The sequence below is a fragment of the Rhineura floridana genome, chromosome 8 (genome assembly GCF_030035675.1).
Source record: "Rhineura floridana isolate rRhiFlo1 chromosome 8, rRhiFlo1.hap2, whole genome shotgun sequence".
Lineage (NCBI taxonomy): Eukaryota > Metazoa > Chordata > Lepidosauria > Squamata > Rhineuridae > Rhineura > Rhineura floridana.
This window is the reverse complement of record NC_084487.1, coordinates 46,216,659-46,238,310: the sequence shown is the minus strand read 5'-3', so window position 1 is coordinate 46,238,310 and position 21,652 is coordinate 46,216,659. Positions and strand designations below refer to the sequence as shown.

Here is a 21,652-nt window from a genome sequence, read left to right as displayed (position 1 = left end):
TTTGGAATGGTTAATTATTTCAGCTTTTAGGTAAATGTAAAGTTCTTTAAAAATAAAATTTAGGCCATTTCAACCAAATCAACATGAGAAATATTGGGTGGTACAGTTAACTCAGTCTTCTTCACTTCTGTCTTCCTTGTCTGTTGTCTGGAGAAGAAATACAAGCTTTCCTGCTTTTTCAGTGCCCAACTTATTTATCAATTTAGAATGAAATTAGTCCAAAGGAAGAAAAAGATTATTTCTTCACCTGCAGAACAGGCTTCTGCTGTTAAGAGCTGGATTACCACTTCAGTGGTCTCCTCCTTGTTCAGTTCTACTCCATCTCCCCAAATTCTCTATTCACTGACCTTCTCTAATGAAATTTAACAAGGATAGGTGCAACGTTTACACAGGGATAAATGCAAAGTTCTACACCTAGGAAAAAGAAACCAAGTGCACAGTTATAACATGGGGGATACATGTGAAAAGGGTCTGGGAATTGTTGTTGATCACAAGCTGAATACAAGCCAACAGTGTGATGTGGCTGCAAAAAAGGCAAACGATATTTTAGGCTGCATTAACAGACGTATAGTTTCCAAATCACATGAAGTACTAGTTCCCCTCTATTTGGCACTGGTTAGGCCTCATCTTGACTACTGCATCCAGTTCTGGACATCACACTGCAAGAAGGATGCAGACAAAGCGAACAAGGGCAAAAAGCATGATCAGGGGACTGGAAACAAAGCGCTATCAGGAAAGACTGAAAGAACTGGGCATGTCATGTTTAGCCTTGAGAAGACTGAGGGGAGATATGACAGCACTCTTCAAGTGCAAGGTTCTCAAACAGAGGAGGCCCAGGATCTCTTCGCAATCATCCCAGAATACAGGACACGGAATAATGGGTTCAATTTACAGGAAGCCAGATTTCAACTGAACATCAGGACAAAATTCCTAACTGTTAGAGCAATACAACGATGGAACCAATTACCTAGGGAGGTGGTAGGCTCTCCAACACTGGAGGCCTTGAGAGAGAATGTGCACTTCATGCACACCACCTGCAGAATAGGACTGATCAGGCTATCTCCCATCTCCATAAACCACTGTTAACATTCACAGAATAAAATTAGAAGTTGTACAATTAGTATTCATGATGGTATCTTTCACCTAAACTCTTTTTTTACAATTTGTTTTAATAAAATATTTTAATAAAATGTTGATATATGATTTAAATTAAAAATCTGATTTTTAAATTTATTTATTTATTTATACTTCTTTAAAATTCATTGATTTTTGTGAACCCTGGGAGTGAATAATTGTGCCAGTGGCAGGGATCAGCATGTGTACTTACAGCATGTTCTCAATCCTCCAAATCATGGTTTACTTTTAAATGATTGGAAAGTGATGCCATATAGCACAGAAACAGTGGCTTCTCAGTGCCCAAACCGTGAATCCAGGTAGCTCCAAAGAGATCTCTCACATGCATCAGTCCAGTCAATGTTTAAATTCTCCCATGTGAAAAAGCTGGATCAGATGTGCTGAGCATTTTAACTCTTATTGGCATGAAGCAGAACAAAAATGGTAAATTCAGACCAGCTAAACACAAAATATAATTGAATAAGTTGTTTAATTGTTCTACTCTATATACAATTATTCAAACCTTCTACTTGTGATCAGCTCCAACATACTACTAGTAAGTTTCCTTAAACTCTGTGTTTTACGCACATCTAAGTGTTGAACCTTTTAGTAAGAGCACTTTTACATAAAAAGTGGAAAAACCCAAGATCATAGTGTGTTGTTTTCAGCTCCCTCTTCTTAAAAGAATTTGCTGTGCTAGCACAAATTCTAGTTGAAGCAGTGCTGCAGTATATAATAAAATTACAATGTGAATTTATTCTTTGAACCAACCAAGCCAAATCTCTCTTGTTCAATAAAGCAGACTTACAAAAACCCTCCTCTTTTCTTGTTGCCCTTCTCCCAACTGAGAAAAAAACAGCACAACATACCCTTCTATTTGAAACAGGGCTTCTCACAAACAACTTTGTCCCATTTATTTTCGTAACTCTTTTAGCCTAAAAAGAGTTAACAAAAGCTTACAGGTATGTTTTCCAAAGGTAGAAGCAGGCCCTAAAAGGCTGCAGGCAGACCAGAGATACAAATCCAAAGGCAGAAACAACTTGAGAGGGCAAATTTAAACACAAGTGTTATAGAGGATACACAGGTTCCAGTAAAGTCATTCCTCCTCACATAGCTTAGGAAGGGCCACAGGGGGGGTCCAGCTCAGCTAATTTAAAGATTTGCAGGAGAGAAAAAATGAGTAAACCAAGGAGGAACAGTTAAGGAACAGAAGGACTACAGTATCAGAACTTGTGGGACATTCAATGAAGCAAAACGTTGAAAGATTCAGGACAGGCAAAAGGTAAAAAAGACAGACAAAACTTCACACAGCACATAGTTAAACTATGGAATTTGCTCCCACAAGAGGCTGTGATGGCCACCAACTTCAATGGCTTGAAAAAAGGATTAGACAAAATTATGGAGGATAACGCTATCAACAGCTATTAGCCACGATGGCTATGTTCTATCTCCACTGTTGGAGGCAGCAAGCCTTGAATACCAGTTGCGGGGAATCACAGGTGGGAAGAGTGCTCTTGCACTCAGGCTTCCCGTAGGCATGAGGTTGGTAACTGTGAGGATGCTGGAAGGGATGGGTCACTGGCCTGATCCAGCAGGCTCCTATGTTTTTACAGGAGAGGTATAAATGTCATAAAAAATAATTTTTTTTTCAAACATGGACTGCAGACACAAAAGCTGCTCCTGCATCTGCTTTAATGAAAACAGTGTATGAGTCAATAATCCCAGGACTTCAGCCACTGGAGTTTGGGAACCAGTCCCAACAGTTTTGATTCATGTGCTCATGTAAGGAAGTTAGCCCAAAGAGTATAGCATTTATGAATGTAAAACACATCCTGGGAAAACTTATCAATCCAGAAACAGATTCTGGGTAGTTTATTTTGTTAAAGTAAAGTAATCTTATTACATAGTCACAAGAGTGGCTGTATACTATAGTCAGCATGGATTTTTCTCATTCCACAATGTTAAATTGAAAATACCCCCCATGCCATTCTGATGCTTCCCATAAGCTCATTTCAAAACAAAACCTTACAAAACTTAGTCCTGAACTGCTTGCTTAACACCCTCTAAATTTTCATAGTGATACACATAACAGTAAGAGAGAATTCAGAGTTCAAAGCGTAAAAAGAGAGAGAGAAACCAGACCCGTTTCGGACTTTTTTTGTCAAGAGTTAATTTGTTGAAATTAATTAAAAATCAGCTATGTTCACAGAGTACCTGTAATCCTACTACTGACCTTGCCCCATACTCTGACCTTCATCTTCTGCAGTTTAGAAGTTAAAAAAATGCCTGGCTGATGTTTAATCAATTTAAGAAATTTAGCATTGAAGTTAATGATAAGCCCGAGCATGCTCAGTAAGAACCAACTCTGTGTTCTAAAAGCCAGATTCACAGCTGCCTGGGTTGGCAAATCAGGGGGCCACACACACACCAGTCTCTTATTTCACTTTAGACAGCCATGGCTTAATCCTGGGAAGTGTAGTTTGTGAAGGGTGATGAGAGGAGACAAACTATTTTCCCCAGGATTCTTTGGGAGACGCCATGACTGTCTAAAGTGAAATAAAGGCCTGGTGTGTATGTGGCCAGGGCCAGCTTTGGTTTAAATTTGGGTGGGAGGCTATGTGTGCCTGCTCTAGAATAAAAAGGTGGGGGAAACCCTGAAAAAGAAGTATACTGTTCACAATGTTTTCTTTTTGGAAAGGAAAGGGGCTTCCCCTCTGCCCAGTGCCCACCCACCCAATCTCCTCCCCTCCCCTTCCTGCCCTCCTCCTCCCTCCCCCCCCCCAGGTCAGGTTCACCTATCCTAAGCATGATTGGACAGGAGTAAATCACACTGAACTCAAAAAGCAGGCAAATGATCAAACCTGTCCTCCCCTCCTATCCTCTCCCTCTTGCCCCTTCCCTCTCCTTTCTTTCACCCCTCCTTTCCCCTTCCCATGCCCTTCTCCTTCCCCCCTCCCTTCTCCCATGGTCAGTTTTACCTATCCTAAGCAAGATTGCATGGGAATAAATCCCATTTAACAACATAAGTATGCCAACAATCAAACCTGCCCTCCCCTCCTTCTCCCTCTCATCACCTCCCTTTTGCCCCTTCCTTCCCCTTTCTTCACCCTTCCCCTCCCCCTCCCCTCCTTCTGTTCCCTCTCCCCCCCATCCCTCTACTCTCCCCTCCCCCCCCATGGTCAGTTTTACCTATCCTAGCCATGACTGCACAGGAGTAAAACCCACTGAATTCAATAAGCATGCAAAAGATCAAACCTGCCTTTCCCCTCCTTCCCTTTTCTCCCTTCCTCCTCTCTTCCCCTCTCTCTCTTTCCTCCTGCCCTGCCCACTCCAGGTCTCCCTCCCCACGGTCAGTTTTACCTATCATGATTGCATGGGAATAAATCCCATTGAACTCAATAAACATGCAAATGATCAAACCTGCCCTCCCGCCTGCTCCCATCCCCCTCCTCCCCGTTCCCATCCCCTGTGGTCAGTTTCACCTATCCTAAGCATGATTGCACAGGAGTAAATCCCACTGAATTCAATAAGCATGCAAATGATCAATCTATTCTCAGCAAACTTGCACAGGATCCCATTTCTTATCTCCCAGATTAAAAACTAGAGAAATTCACTAATAGGCAAAAAACCTTGCAATTTAAGAATGTACCTATAGCCAACAGGTATTTCTGTCAAACTTTAAAAAGCATGGAAATTGGGCAGCTATAGTGAATGCACCAGGGGAGCAGCAGACCTGACCTCCTCTCTGAGATATTGGACTGCCCTACAAATTTGTCAAAATGCAAACACCATTTGCAAAATGCAAACACCAAAGTCCAATCCAATTCCCGTGTAGCTTGAAAGAATTTGGTCATATGTGCCTCTGAGCATATAATGAGTGGTGGCAACACCTACAATCAGCCCAAATAACAGAAACAAGACATGTGCTGTGCTGATCTTGTTTTAGCAGGGAGGAAGCAACAATATTAAGACAGTTGATGCAGTTCAGATAGTCACTTTAAATATGTTTGATATACTTTGCAATTTGAGTGAAGTTGCCTATAGTAAATCATTCTTTTTTGCTTCTGTTTTTGTGAATATGTGAAGTACAGCAACACTAAAAATAAGCTCCAAAAACAATTGTGGAATAATGGCACTGACTGTTCTGCAGAATAGCTTCCAATGGACAGGAGGTGTGTATCAGTTTGCATAAGATAACACAGTGGGATTAGAAATATATTCTATCAAACTTCTAGGTGTGCTCTATTTTTTTAATTGACCATGCCCACCTTTCCTTAAGTGGAGTAGCTTAAGCATAGCAGGCTGAAAACATGCACCTTGGCAGGCCAAGTTAGTTTTTTCCAACAGCTAGAGTCATTGCTTAAGTAGCAACATCTTGTAATCAATCTGATTTTACATCAAACTGCAGTTTTATATTCAACTGTTAATGCACCCAAAATTGAAATAGAACATAACCTCCAATTTGAAACACAAATGGCTGTCTTCACCATCATATGACATTGACCAATAAAAAGGCTTTGAAATTAATAAAAACAAATTTGACACAGATTTCTAGGATGAATAATGAGAAAAATATTATTTTTTAGGTTAGATTCTCTGTAGAAACAGTAGTAACACAGAAAAGAAGCAAAGTAAGAAGAACAACATACATACAAAAATGTAATCCTCCATCTTTGGAGATGGCAGGTGTTGCTACTACTCACCATATGCTCAGAATCACGTTACCGAATTCTTCCAAGCTACACAGGAAGTGGATTGGACCACAAAAGACCAACCCTAATTGTGTTTGCATTTTGACAAATTTGTAGGGCAGTATCATATCTCAGAGAGGAGGTCAGGTCTCCTGCTCCCCTAGTGCATTCACCATAGCTGCCCAATTTCCCTGCATTTTAAACTTTGATAGAAATATCTGTTGGCTATAGGTATGTTCTTAAGCCGCAAGGTTTTTTGCCTATTAGTGAATAATTTTCTACTCACCTGCATTTCTGAGAATAGCACCAATTGTTGCCACGCAAGCACCCAACTGGAAAACTACATAAAAGGAACAAGCTGCTTTTGCAGTTCAATCAGCACTGATCAATGTTTAACATAGCTTGGCTGAACTGACTGCATGAAAAATTCAGGATGTCTCCTCTTTTAACTTTAAAGGACAGGCATTCTAATGTGACAAGACAGATGCTGAGCTGAGGCGTACACAGAATCACAGAGTTGGAAGGGTCCTGTAAGGGCATCAAGTCCAACCCCCCGCTCAATGCTGGAATCCAAATTAAAGCATAACTGACAGGTGGATGTCCAGCTGCCTCTTGAATGCCTCCAGTGTTTGTGAGCCCACCTCCTCCCTAGGTAACTGGTTCCCTTGTTCTACTGCTCTAACAGTTAGGAAGTTTTTCCTGATGTTCAGTTGAGATCTGGCTTCCTTTAACTTGAGCCCATTATTCTGTGTCCTGCACTGTGAGACATAAAGCATTATTGTGGCGGACAGTGTGAGTATACAATAGTTACACTGTACCTGACACTCATTGGCCAACTATTAAAAATGGATGCCCGTAAAAAGTATGATCAAACAAATACCTGGCATACCTTCTGAGTAGATTCCTTCTTTTTCTTATCCTCTTTCTTTCTTTTCTTGTCTTCCATTAACTGTTCTTCCTTTTCTTGCTCCTTCTCTCTGTTAAAGGTTAAAATTACAAAAAACATTCCTATATATATATATATACACAAACACACACATACGCTTTATTCAAAAAAACAAGAGAACAACACTTCTGCAATATCAAAGGGATATTATCCCTATACTCAGCAGATCACCATGCAATGGTTAACTTGAAGGACTACCTCTCCACATATGAACCTACCAGGACCCTGCAACCATCATTGGAGGCCCTTCTCCATCTGCCTCCTCCAAGGAAAATGTGGAGGATAGCAACAAGACAACAGGCTTTTTCAGTGGTTGCTCTGTTTGTAGAATGCTCTCCCTAGGGAAACACATCTAGTACCAACATTGTCAGCTTTATTGTTTGCCCAGACCTTTAGTCTTCAACTTAAATCATATTGTAGTATGATTTATGGCTGCATCTATTAGTGGGGTGGAGTGGGATTTGTCCTTTTTGTTCTCATTGTTGAATAAACACCTCAGGAAATGTTTGTTCTGTTGTATTTTATTCTATGTATTTGGTTTTAAATGACTGACAAGCTGCTTGGCATTTTATATATTCACTAACAGGCAAAAAACCCTTGTGGTTTAAGAACATACCTATAGCCAACAGATATTTCCATCAAACTTTAAAAAGCAGGGAAATTGGGCAGCTGTACTGAATGCACCAGGGGAGCAGGAGACCTGACCTTCTCTGAGATACTGTACCACCCTACAAATTTGTCAAAATGCAAACACAATTTGGGTTGGTCTTTCGCAGTCCAATCCACTTCCTGTGTACCTTGGAGGAATTTGGTAACATGTGCCTCTGAGCATATGAGGAGTGATGGCAACACCTGCCATCACCAAAGATGGAGAATTATATTTTTGTATGTTTGTTGGTGTTCTTACTTTACTTCTTTCCTGTGTTACTACTGTTTCTACAGAGAATCTAAAGTAGAAAATTGTATTTCTCTCATTATTCATCCTAGAAATCGGTGTCAATTTCATTTTTATTAATTTCAAAGCCTTTTTACTGGTCAATGTCATATGATGGTTTAAAGTTTGATAGAAATATCTATTGGCCTTAGGTACGTTCCTAAACTGCAAGGTTTTTGCCTATTACTGAATTTCTCTGCTTTTTAATCTGTGAGGTAAGAAATGCTATACACATTTGCTGAGAATGGATTGATCATTTGCATGCATGCTTATTGAGTTCAGTAGGATTTACTCCTGTGCAATTATGCTTAGGATAGGTGAAACTCAGCTGGGGTAGGAGCAGGGAGGGAGGGGAAGGAAGAGGGTAGGAAGGGGAGGGGGAGGGAGGGAGGGGAAGGAAGAGGGTAGGAAGGGGAGGGGGAGGGAGGGAGGGGAAGGAAGAGGGTAGGAAGGGGAGGGGGAGGGAGGAAGAGGGAGCAGAGGAGATTGGGTGGGCGGGCACTGGGCAGAGGGGAAGCCACTTTCCTTTCCAAAAGGAAAACATTGTGAACAGTATCACAGGATTGTGAACAACATTGTGAACAGTGCTTTTAGTGCTTTTGTTTGCTACCCTGGGCTCCTGCTGGGAGTAAAGGCGGGATATAAATAAATAAATAAATAGTATCATTTTTCTTCAGCATTTCCTCCACCCTTTTATTCAACAGCAGGCACATGTAGCCTCCCACCCAAAGTTAAACCAAAGCTCTCACAAGACCTTTCATTTTAGCAGTCATTGCTTCTCCCAAAGAATCCTGTGAAGTATAGTTAAGGAAAGGGGGCTGAGAGTTGCTAGGAGACACCCTGTTCCTCTCATAGAACTTCAATCAGAGCGGTTGACTGTTACTCTGGCCACTGGAACTCTTATCAGGGGAATACAAGTCTCCTCTCAGCATCCTTCATAAACTACACTTTCCAGGTTTCTTTGGGTTGGGAAAGCCATGACTGTCTGAGCCTAGCTTTTAGAACACTGACAGATGGTTCTTACTGAGCATGCCTGGGGTTATCATTGGCTTTAATGTTAAATTTCTTATTTTAATTAAATCAGCTAGGCATTTTTAAAAAACTTTTAAACTGCAGAAGATGAACATTAGAATATGGGGCAAGGTGAGTAATACGATTACACGTACTCTATGAACATGGCTGAGTTTGAATTAATTTCAACAAATCATGAGACCACTGACAGAAACAAGTCCAACAGGGGTCTGGCTTCTTTTTCTCTCTTTTTACACTTTCATCTCTCGATTGTCTGACTGTTGTATCACCATGAAAATTTAGCAAGTTAAGCAAGCATTTCTGAATACAGGTCTGTATGTTTTGTAAGGTTTTGTTTTGAAATGAGCTTATGGGAAGCATCAGAATGGCATGGAGGGTATTTTCAATTTAACATTGCGGAATGTGAAAAATCAATGCTGGCTATAGTATAGTATATGGCTATATAATTTGTAAGTTGCTTAGAGACTTTTTTTTGTAGAAAGCATTAAATAAATGCAAAAAATAATCATGACAATTTAATGCAGGACTGTCCACTCTGGGTCTAAAGCAGAGGTGTAAAATTCCTGGAAATATGAAGCCTTGGAGAACAAAACCTTTTTTTCTGGGGGGTTGTGTGGAGAAAATGGAAATTTCAGGGAAAATATACTATACTTTTTTTAGTGCCCTCATAGCAACTGAAAAGACGACTGTACATGTGGACATCACCAAATGGTCAATATAGGAATCAAATTGATTATATGATTGGTAACAGAAGATGGAGAAGTTCCATACTTTCTGCGAAAACAAGACCAGGAGCAGACTGCAGTACAGATCATGAACTGGTAATATCAAAAATCAGAGTAAAGCTAAAGAACAACAAAGCAATCATACTGCCAAAATACAATTTAAAAAACATCCCAGAAGAATATAAAGATCAAATAAGGAACAGATTTGAGGCTTTAAACTTAGTTGACAGAGAACCAGAAGAATTATGTAGTGAAGTCGGAGATATTATCAGGGAAGAATGCAAAAAGACAGTACCTCTAATTAAAAAGAGAGAAAGACCTCAATGGATGACTGAAGAAACTCTTAAAATGGTTAAAGACAAAGGGAAAGCAAAAGGAAACAGAAACACAATTAGAACCTTAAATGGAATAATACAGCGACTAGTATGTAGGGACAAAGAGAACTAATAGTTATTGTACAGAAATAGAAGAGGACAACCAATAGGGCAGAACAAGAGCCCTATTTCAAAAGTTTGGAGGAATTAAAGGGAAATTTATACCAAGAGTAGGGATGTTGAATAATCAACAGGGGAACACACTGAGTGACCAAGAGGAAATAAAAGGAAGATGGAAGCAATACACTGAAGAGCTCTATAAAAGAGATGCAAGGATGACAGATCCATTCACGGGGGAAGCATATGAAGAACCAGAAATTTTAGAATGTGAGGTGAACGCTGCTATTAAAATACTTGGAAGAAACAAATCACCAGGAACAGATGGCATACCAATAGGGATGCTACAAGCTGAGACTGAATCTGTCCAAATTTTGATAAAAGTTTGTCAACAAATATGGAAAAGAAAACAATGGCTTTTTTCTAATGCATGGTTTCTGCATACCTAGGTTGGCTTATGGACCCCTTTCTCTCTGGGCAGTCCTATTTCACTGCCATGCTAGTTGGCACTAAGGCCACTCACTTCACTTTCAGATAATTCATTCCCATAGGCAAATAAACTATTGACGCCACGGGTATTGAATGATGAACTTGACTAGAAAAATCAATCCCTGGAATAGAACTATAAGACTCTAGTGCATTTCTACTTCATTCTACCTGTTGCATTTTTTAATGTAAAACCTGACCAATTTATTTTTATTTATTTTATTTATTTATTAAATTTGTTAGATGCCCATCTGGCGGGGGTTATCCTGACACTCTGGGCGACATACAATAAAATATAAATACATTCCATAAAAACATAAGCAGAAAAATTAAAACCACCCCTAGAACTGCAATCTAACAACCTACCCCCCCCCCCAGCCTGGTTGAACAGCCAAGTCTTCAAGGCCCGTCGAAAGCACAGCAAGGAGGGGGCCTGGCGGAGGTCAGTTGGCAAGGCATTCCATAGCGAGGGAGCCACTACAGAGAAGGCTCTTGACCTAGTCCTCTCCAGTCTAGCTGCTTTTGTTGGGGGAATAAGGAGTGAACCATTCGTGGACAATCTTGTTCGACGGTGCCCCAGGTGAGAATGGAGACGTTCCTTTAAGTAGAGAGGGCCGGCTTCAAATAAGGTCTTGAAAGTTAAAGTCAGAACCTTGAATTTGCCCCGAGCGACCACCAGCAGCCAGTGCAGCTCCCTGAAGACTGGAGTAATATGATCTCGGCGGCTGCCTTTAATCAGGTGAGCCGCCACATTCTGCTTACGGACCGTCTTCATCACAACCTCCCCCCACAACTTCATCACATATTTGATCAACAGTAGTCACACCAAATTTCCAGATGCAGTTACAGCTGAGGCATCAGACATAATTCGAATCTTGAAACAAACACTGAAATAGCAACTAGTGAAAGAAAAGTAATTGTGTCCAGTAAGACAGTAAACTTGAATTAACCATTTATTGTACAAGGTCCATGGATTAATTCCTATAATACTAAAAGTCATTTTGTGCATTATGCTATAATTAATACTGAAGAACAAGGGAGAAGGCTAAAGTTTATGAGCTGAATCCATGTTGACAAATTTCAATGTTTGTAAGTACAAGGTCATGTCATAGCATAATATGATTAAGACCAAATATCTAGAAATTTAAATAAAAATATGAAGCTATAACCTCAGTTGAAAAATAATCTTCATGAATTAAACAATTTTTCTGCATTAACCAAAACATATAATGTAATGGTTTATATATAATAAGATTTTACATGGAAAATGGAAATGGACTGCCTTCAAGTCAATTCCGACTTATGGGCGACCCTATGAATAGGGTTTTCATGGTAAGTGGTATTCAGAGGTGGTTTTACCACTGCCTTACTCTGAGGCAGTGACTGGCCCAAGGTCACCCAGTGAGCTTCATGGCTGTGTGGGGATTTGAACCCTGGTCTCCCAGGTCGTAGTCCAGCACCTTAACCACTACACCACACTGGCTCTCTATGTCATGTAGAATGGTCTAATAAAACCCCAACTAATCACTAGGATTCTTCCACAGCCAACAACTAGACCTAGTTACTTACCTGTTGCCAGTTGCTTCTTCATAGTCTTCACCTAGCTCACCTATTGCTGCAAGAACACTAACATACCTGAGTGCCAGGATTTATAGCCTCAATGTACTGTATACCTCAGTCCAGTATATATATGGTGATGTAAGGTTTTTGCCTGTAATTCCTCAACATCTAATAGGCCTGCTGAATTGCCCCTTTGGGATCTAGGTATTACAATACTGGCCCTAGAACATTAGAGTAAAATGAACACATTTAAAGGAGGGTTCCTAATTTTTTCTTCTCCTTGGTTCTTTGTGTTGTAGGGTAAATAAGAGGAATGGAAATCTGGTGTTTGTGGCAGAAATTCCTGAAAATGGAAATGGACTGCCTTCAAGTCAATTCTGACTTATGGCGACCCTATGAATAGGGTTTTCATGGTAAGTGGTATTCAGAGGTGGTTTACCATTGCCCTCCTCTAAGGATGAGAGGCAGTGACTGGCCCAAGGCCACACAGTGAGCTTCATCCCTGTGTGGGGATTCGAACCCTGGTCCCCCAGGTCGTAGTCCATCACTCTAACAAATGAACTGCTACTTTGAGGCTAAAAATTCCCTAAGGTTGTAAGAGTTCTATCTGATATTCAAAAAGTTATTTGAGATGTAGAGGAACACATGCGAGGGAATAATTAAGATTCTTTGTTGTTGTTATATGCCTTCAAGCCCATTCCCAGCTGGGAGGAATTTGGAAGCATTTACTTCTAGGCCAACAAACTGCATTTAGTTCAAAACCAATATGGCTTATGGAGCTGGCTTGTTTAACAATGATTAGTTTATTGTTAACCAGAGTTCTGGATGCATGCAACACAACTAACTGCAGTTAACAGAAGAGCAGAAGCTTCTGAATGCCTCCCTAAGCCATGCAGTGGGAGAAAAGGGGTGGGAGGAAAATGCATTGTGTGAACCCAGCCTGTGTTGACTGCTATTAGCTTTGTTATTGTAATTTGGCATGCATTTGCTATTGGTTTTATTTGTCTTTAACCTCTTTAGGATCTTTGTTAAACTACAGGATGAAAAATCACCAAAACAGACATATTTGTAAAATTACGTGGCACTGCTTTCATCTTCGCTGGAAAAGGTTATGGTCCACAATTTCCCAAAGCATAATCTTTCTACTCATCACCAGTCATTTTGCAATTTATAAATATACTTGGTAGTGCTGTTTAAGGCCCTGAAGGCAGTGTAGTTTAGATAGGATACAGGATAGCGAAGTCCCTGATTAGTCTATGAAATGGCCATCTAATCTGATGTGATAAAGAGGACAGATAGTTTGAGAGAGGTCACAGACAGTTTAATACAGCAAGGCAACCCTTTCCTGCTGTATTAACCCCATAATCTGCTATGAAAATTGTATGTGAGAGCTGGTGTAGGAGATTTCCTGCATACACTGCAGGTGTACTGTCTGTAAGAACTTCACACATTTAAAAGTGGAAAGTATCAAACAAAACCCTTATAGTTTCATAGATTCAAGAAGAAACCATTAAATGCCTCCACGAGTGGAATTCATGTGTTCCTCACATGTAAGGCATAGCAGAGTTGTTGGAGGACCAAGACCATGTTTTTAGCCCCAATCCTGAGGTCACCACACCTTTCTGAAGACCTGTGTGTTTTTCTTACAGACAAAAGAGGCAGACTGAATATGGAAAACACGAACTGATTATAAAGCCAACACTTCATGCCTTAAAACAGGGTGGATAATGACATGACATCAGTGAATACAGAGACTAAATCAGGAGAGTGGGGCTTGGGAGAGAAGATGAAATACCCATCCAAAATATAAAGGTGGGGGGCTATATAGAATTCAGTGAATGGGAAAGCTGTGACATACAGAGGAAGAGCTAGGTGTCCGTGTAGAAGCAATACTGCAAGCTACAGGATTTGATGAGATCATCCAGAGGCAACATGAACAGGTCAAGAACAGATCCCAGACAGATACTGGCTGAGGGGGGAAAAAAGAGGAAAGCTCCTCCCCACCCCATTGATTGCACTGAGCTAAATCAACAATTAGGTAAAAAATAAGCCATGGACAGCCAACATGATGCTGTCCAGAATTTAATGACTCCAGCTTTTATCAGTTTCAGCCTGCATGGCCAATGGTCAAGGATGATGGAAGGTGTAGTTCACCCAACACCTGGAATGGTAGCATGTTGGTTACCTCTGGAATTACGGGCAGAATCACAGAAATCTTGGGCAATGGAAGCAGATAAGGGTAATCAATTGTATAAGATAATTTTGCATCCAGAAAGTCCCAGCTTCAAATCTTGACATCCCCAGCAAAAATGACTTCAAGTAACAGGTGCTAAGAGGGACCTATGCCCAAGACCTTAGAGAGCTGCTGCCAGAGAGAGTACACAACATCAGGACAAATAGCCTGAGGTGGTATAAGGCAACTTCTATATCCCTGTATTTTGTTTCAGTATGGTATAGTATTTAGTAACTGTTTTAATCACAGAATGAAGCACTGACAATACACACCAGAAGATTTAAGATGAACAGCATGAAGTGCAACATTTATTTATGATCAAAGCAAGTCTAGTCCATGAGATCAAACTGCTATTATCAGAGATGTTATTCTGAATAAATTTTGGGCAATACATCAAACTGGGCAACTTCATTAATGTATGCTTTACCTTTAGCACAATTACTTTAAGATTCTAAACACAAATACAGAGTATTCACTCAAGCAATTCAATGCTATACAAATGGGCAAGTCAAAAATATACTAAATCCATAATCTGTATTGTAAAAGAATCATACTATTTGTCTATAGTGCCCTTCCTGAACCAATGAAAGGATGGCTTTTCAGTTATAATACCATAAATGCTCTTCATGTTTCACCTGCATTTAAGAAGTTAAATGCAATCTCCTCTATTTCTAATGTTCAGAATTCCATTGCTTACGTAGCCAGAGCACCACCTATGCACAAAAGGGAGATATGAACAGGCTTGGGGGAAATCCAAAGCTTTGCAGGTATACAAAAAATCTTTAGAAAGACCCTGAGTGGGGGACCCAACCAGAAAACCAAGACTAAGCATGTTCAGTGACCATCAAATGCTGCTGACTATTGGGGAAAAGAGATAGAAAAACAGATGGGAGGGAGAAATGCAGTGTTGTGGAGAAGGGCATGGCTGACTGGAACAGTGAACAGGCGCACTCCACACTTCAACATATTGTTATAGGTTCCACTTGTTCCATATAATCAGAGCGGTTTTAAAAAACTTAGTATCAGGGGGGAAATCAATTCATAACATTGTCTCAAACTAACACTTAGACTTCAGTAGAATTTTGATTTACTGGAAATATTTTTATATAAATTTTGAGTTTCCTGTTACCTATAAAACTGCAGCTCAAATATCTGAATGATTACAAATATGCTGTAGCAATTAAAGTCCCCACTTTTCAAATCTTCAGAGAAATGCGAGTACTGCAATACTCACCAAGTCAGCTCAAATGCTAGATCTGTTTTTGTTCAAGTTCTAAAATCTTCACTCCCCCACAATTTAGTTCTAACAAAGAGCTAGGCCTGTAACTTGTCCCCAGAAGCTTCAGGACAATCATCCTTATCCTTCCAGAACCCAGCAACTGCTAGAGATGAACAAGTCAATTTGTCTTTTTCATCAAGATATTAAAATATATTCTGTAGTATCATGTAGAAAATTGCTTCAGATGAAAGTATATTAAAAACTACAGCAGCACAAACGCAAAATATGGCACTGTCAGAATGCAATGTCCCACATGAGTATGCCAACTGCTTCTCAGAACTAGTTTAACTTAAATCTGAAATGCATCTACTACACTTTTTTCCAGAAAGAGATTTCCCCCATCTATTTCTGAATCTGCAGCAGCACATAAAGCTTTAAAGACAACTATTAAGTCCCTCTTGAATTAGGGCTGCTCCACTATAGCCCTATTACCAACCACTCATGCAGTTAGACTGGGAGGAGGATATGGAAGAAGTTCAATGATGTGACTGGCTGCTATAAGCAGATTTGAAACCGCATCTCTCTCATCACTGAGCTTCAGAAGAGCTATTCAATGAAAGAGAAAACACATTTAAGTTATTTTTAACTACAGCAATTTAACAAAGGAACAAAGCTCCTTCATACTGAAGGATTTATATTTCACCCAAGGGTATCTTCATCTCGCTTATTCGCTCATGGAAAACCAGAAACCATTCTAAAGAAATCTAGAGTGAAGAGCACTTAAGAAAAACAGCAAAAGACTTCAGGATTCATTTTAAAAAATCAGTCTCTCTGAAACAGTGATATGGGTTTTCCAGAAAATTTTCCAAAGCCTTAAACAGATTAGAATCAAACTTGGCATGTTTGGCTTATATTTAAGTAAAAAAATACATGTCCATTTTTATATTACATAAACATGTTAAAAATGTAATACCCAAAAACTTAACTATAAAATTTGTTTAGGAATAAACTCAAACCACACTTAATATGGTTTAGGCTACAATCCTACAACACACTTACTTGGGAACAAGTCTCACTGAACTCAGTGAAATTTATTTCTGAGTAAGATTGCATAGGATGGCATCCTGAAGCGTTAGTTGTCAAACAAATTTACTCTCCTTACATTAGCTTGTATTTTATATACAGCTTTAATTGCTTGGCAGGGCTGTGGAGTCGGAAGCAATTTGGGGTGGAGTCTGAGTCAGTAGAAATGTACCAACTCAGATTTTGGCTTCAAAATAAATTTTGATTGACAAATTTTTTAAAATATAAATTCAAAATGTCAAGCTTCCCATGAAGTCAGCTGTAGTTGAGCATTTCACCATAACTCAAGATGGAAAACATTTCGTGTGTCAGTGTATGACACAGGACCCAGATGAAGACAAATGCTGTGATGCCAAGATCAGTGCATATTCAGGCAGTGATAAAAATGCTCCTATGAGAGCTTCCAATTTAAAAAGACATTTACAGCCCTTTCCAGGGCTGTGGAATTGGAAGCAATTTTGGGTGGAGTTGGAGTCGGAGTCGGACAGTAGAAAAATAGAGGAGTCGGAGTCGAAGATTTGGCGTACCGACTCCACAGCCCTGATTGCTGGTCTTTGTTTTTTATTCTGATCTTGTATCTTTATTGTGTACCTTGTAACTAACTGCCCTGAGAGTCAATTGTTGAAGGGTGGCATACAAATACATAATTAAAAACTAAAATACAAAGTTTTACTTGAAAATTATCTTTATAGCAATATTTTACTCAAGTATTTGAGTAGTTTACTCAAGAAATAAATAGCATTTACATTTTCTCAAATCTAGCAGTGAGTAAGGTTTGGTTTTGCACAGCATGACAGCAAAAAAGGGCCAGGGAGGAGTAAAGCAGCTGCAAGCTTCTTGCTTGCAGGATACACACATCTAGGATGCACACCTTAAGGTGGTGAGGGGGTTTGAGAGTGTTGAAGAAGCTGAGAGCAATGCCATCAGGAGTCTAGACGAAGAGGCTAGACTCCTAGCAGGGGCAACCAAGGCGGAACGGTCAAAGCTGAGACACCAAACAAAGATGCATCCAGACTCAGAGGAAGGCAATGGTAAACCACCTCTGGATATCTCTTACCACGAAAACCCTATGAACAGAGTATCCAAAATGCAACACAAGATAGTGTTGGAAGATGAGACCCCCAGGTCAGAAGGTACTCATCGAGCTACTGGAAAAGAACGAAGGACAAGTACGAGTAGCGCTGTGACTAATGACGCAGCTGGGTCAAAGCCGAAAGAAAGCCTAGAGGCTGATGCGCACAGATGCGAAAGGAGAGTCCGGAGTTGTACGATCCACACAATAGGAACATGGAATGTGAGAAGCATGAAGCAGGGAAAGTTAGAAATTGTCAAGCAAGAAATGGAATGTATCAACATTTCAATATGGCAGGAGTAAATTAAAATGGACAGGAATGGGACAACTACAAAATATTTTATGCAGGAAATGAGAAATTAAGAAGAAATGGGGTTGCTTTAATAGTGAGAACTGATGTAGCAAAAGCAATTAGGAGCTATAACGCAAGGTCTGAGCGAGTGATATCAATGAGATTAAATGGGAAACCTATTAACATAACCATCATCCAAGTCTAATATCCAATGACAAAAAGCAGAAAAAGAAGAATTGGAGAGATTTTACACAAAAGTACAAGAAGAAACTGATCACGCACCAAAACAAGATGTGCTGATAATCATGGGGGACTAGAATGCAGAAGTAGAGAACAGAGAAGAACTAGGAATTGCGGCGAAATGGGGCTCAGGAGACAGAAATGAAGCAGGAGAAAGACTTATTGAATTCTGTGAAGCCAATCATTTGTTTCTTGCAAACACATTTTTTGAGCAACCGAAAAGACATGTGCACATCACCAAATGGTCAATAAAGGAATCAAATTGATTATATAACTGGCAACAGAAGATGGAGAAGTTCCATACTTTCTGCAAAAACAAGACCGGGAGCAGACTGCGGTACAGATCATGAACTGGTCATATCGAAAATCAGAGTAAAGCTAAAGAAGAACAAAGCAATCATAATGCCAAAATACAATTTAAATAACATCCCAAAGGAATATAAAGATCAAATAAGGAACAGATTTGAGGCTTTAAACTTACTTGACAGAGAACCAGAAGAACTATGAAGTCAGAGACATTATCAGGGAAGAATGCAAAAAAAAAGTACCTCTAATTAAAAAGAGAGAAAGACCTCAATGGATGACTGAAGAAACTCATAAAATGGTTAAAGAGAGAAGGAAAGCAAAAGGAGATAGAAACACAGTTAGAACCCTAAATGCAACAATACAGCGACTAGGAACAAAGAGAACTATTACAATAGTTACTGTACAGAACTAGAAGAGGACAACAAAAAAGGAAGAAAAAGAGACCTATTCCAAAAGATTAGAGAAATGAAAGGGAAATTTAAACCAAGAGTAGGGATGTTGAATATCAACAGGGTAATACACTGACTGACCGAGATGAAATATAAGGAAGATGGAAGCAATACACTGAAGAACTCTATAAAAGAGATGCCAGGATGACAGATTCATTCATGGAGGAACTGTATGAAGAACCAGAAATTTTAGAATGTGAGGTGAAAGCTGCTCTTAAAATATTTGGAAGAAACAAATCACCAGGAACAGATGGCATACCAATAGATTTACTACAAGCTACTGAGATTGAATCTCAATTTGTCAAGAAATATGGAAAACTAATCAATGGACCACACACTGGAAGCATTCAATATACATCCCAATTCCAAAGAAAGGGAATCCCAGGGAATGCAGTAATTATCCAACTATTGCCTTAATATCCCATGCAAGTAAAGTAACGCTCAAGATTCTACAACAAAGGCTCTTACCATATATGGAGCAAGAAATGCCAGATGTCCAAGCTGGATTTAGAGAGGGAAGAGGCACCGGAAATCATATCGCAAACATATGTTGGATAATGGAACGGAGCAAGGAATTTCAGAAGGAAATCACCCTGTGCTTGATAGATTACAGCAAAACCTTTGATTGTGTAGATCATGAAAAACTATGGAATTCTTTAAAAGAAATAGGGGTGCCACAGCATCTGATTATCCTGATGCGCAACCTATATTCTGGACAAGAGGCTACTGTAAGGATAGAATATGGAGAAACCCATTAGTTGCCCAAAAGAAAGGGTGTGAGACAGGGGTGTATTTTATCACCCTATTTGTTTAATCTATACACAGAACATATCATACGGAAAGCGAGAATGGACCAAGATGAAGGAGGTGTGAAAATTGGAGGGAGAAATAGCAATAATTTCAGATATGCAGATGATACCCATACTACTAGCAGAAACCAGTAATGATTTGAAATGACTGCTGATGAAAGTTCAAGAGGAAAGCACAAAAGCAGGACTACAGCTGAACATCAAGAAGACTAAAGTAATGACAACAGAAGATTTATGTAACTTTAAAATTGACAATGAGGACACTGAACTTGTCAAGAATTATCAATACCTTGGCACAGTCAATAACCAAAATGGAGAAAATAGTCAAGAAATCAGAAGAAGGCTAGGACTGGAGAGGGCAACTATGAGAGAACTAGAAAAGGTCCTCAAATGCAAAAATGTACCACTGAACACCAAAGTCAGGATCATTCAGACCACGGTATTCCCGATCTCTATGTATGGATGTGAAAGTTGGTTATCAAAAAAAGGGAGTAAGAGAAGAATCAACTCATCTGAAATGTGGTGTTGGAGGAGAGCGTTGTGCATACCATGGACTGTGAAAAAGACAAATAATTGGGTGTTAGAACAAATTAAACCAGAACTATCACTAGAAGCTAAAATGATGAAACTGAGGTTGTCATGCTTTGGACACATCATGAGAAGATATGATTCACTAGAAAAGACAATAATGCTGGGAAAAACAGAAGGGAGTAGAAAAAGAAGGACAAACAAGAGATGGATTGATTCCATAAAGGAAGCCACAGACCTGAACTTATAATATCAGAACAGGATGATTCATGACAGATGTTATTGGAGGTCACAGATTCATAGTGTAGCCACAAATCTTAATTGACTTGAAGGCACTTAACAACAACAAAGCTTCTGGCATCCTCACTATGCAAACTTTTGGCTTGGCATGGTATGTGAACCAGGCCAACAAATGGATATAAACCCAGTGAAGTCGATATAAACAAGACCAGTAGATAAATTATGAAAATGCATTTTAAGATATGGTAATTTTTCTGTTCTACATCACTAGGCACAGATGGGTTTCATGCCATTCCCCCCAAATGTAGCATCTTCCATGCCCCATTAACGGAAAGATCTTTTTCTTCTTCTTAAGTAGAGCACTAGGTAACAGAAAACTAATTACAACCTTTCAAGACTTTGGACTTCCTTGTAGTCGTAACAGTGTAAATAGCAGTTCAACAGCAAATAGTTCTGTTTTTATTAGAATTATAGAATATATTTGAAGTAAGTTTTCCATTTACTAGCACTGGAGGCTTCTACGCGTGGAGCTCCTTAACTGTGATGAGCTTTTACCTTAATACAGCATTGCAATAGGCTTCAATGATGCATTATATTATATGGTAACCAACAGTACCTCATTCAGAAGCTGTACCACGCTACTTTGTGACAGTCTTGTGTTTGCATGTATATTACACACATTATATGAATAAGGATAAAGTGGGGTAGTTTACCTTCTTCCTGCTACTAAACATTGTACTGAGTTATCCATGTCTTTTTAAGAAGTAGGTTGCTGGTTTACAGTCAAGACAAACTGGTTGTTTCCTCAATGGGAGCTAATGGTTAGGTTAGCTTGGAATTAGTGTTTGGATAAGATTTCACTGTTGCGGTTAAATGAGATGGCTGTCAAAACTCGGGGAAGGTGACTGCGGGGCATATAAGGTTCATGTGTGTTTTTATATAGAGAAGCTATGTGTATGTGTTGTAACAAAAACAGATAGAGAATGTGTGCAGTGAATTGGTTGAAGGCATCTTTAGGAGTGTGGGATGTTTTATGCTCTAGTTTTAAAAAGAGCAAATATTAAAACAATAAAGTCTCCACTCCTCTCTCACCCAAAAGGAAACCAAATCTAGGTATCGCTGCCCCTGGAACTAATAGCCAAGGGCATAGGAGGGGGGGGAAGCAAAAGGCCTAAAAACAGTAAAATCTGAGGAGAGAGTGAAAAAGGCCCCACCATCACAGACTTCAGACAGGGCCAGTCTGGAGGGCAGGACGATTCCTCC

General features: G+C 39.6%; 1 protein-coding gene across 17 annotated transcripts in view; it reads right to left on the bottom strand.

Moving 5' to 3' along the window:
• TNRC6B (trinucleotide repeat containing adaptor 6B) overlaps positions 1-21,652 on the bottom strand; it is a 176,480-nt gene that overhangs the window by 94,354 nt on the left and 60,474 nt on the right. For 13 of the 17 annotated variants that reach the window (XM_061639205.1, XM_061639203.1, XM_061639209.1 and 10 more), the window contains one exon: positions 6,685-6,781. The exons of 1 other annotated variant lie outside the window; for it this stretch is intronic. In XM_061639205.1, coding sequence (XP_061495189.1) covers positions 6,685-6,781 — 97 coding nt within the window. The remainder of the gene's footprint in view (positions 1-6,684; positions 6,782-21,652) is intronic. 3 more of the 17 variants (XM_061639201.1, XM_061639208.1, XM_061639218.1) reach the window with 1 other exon arrangement.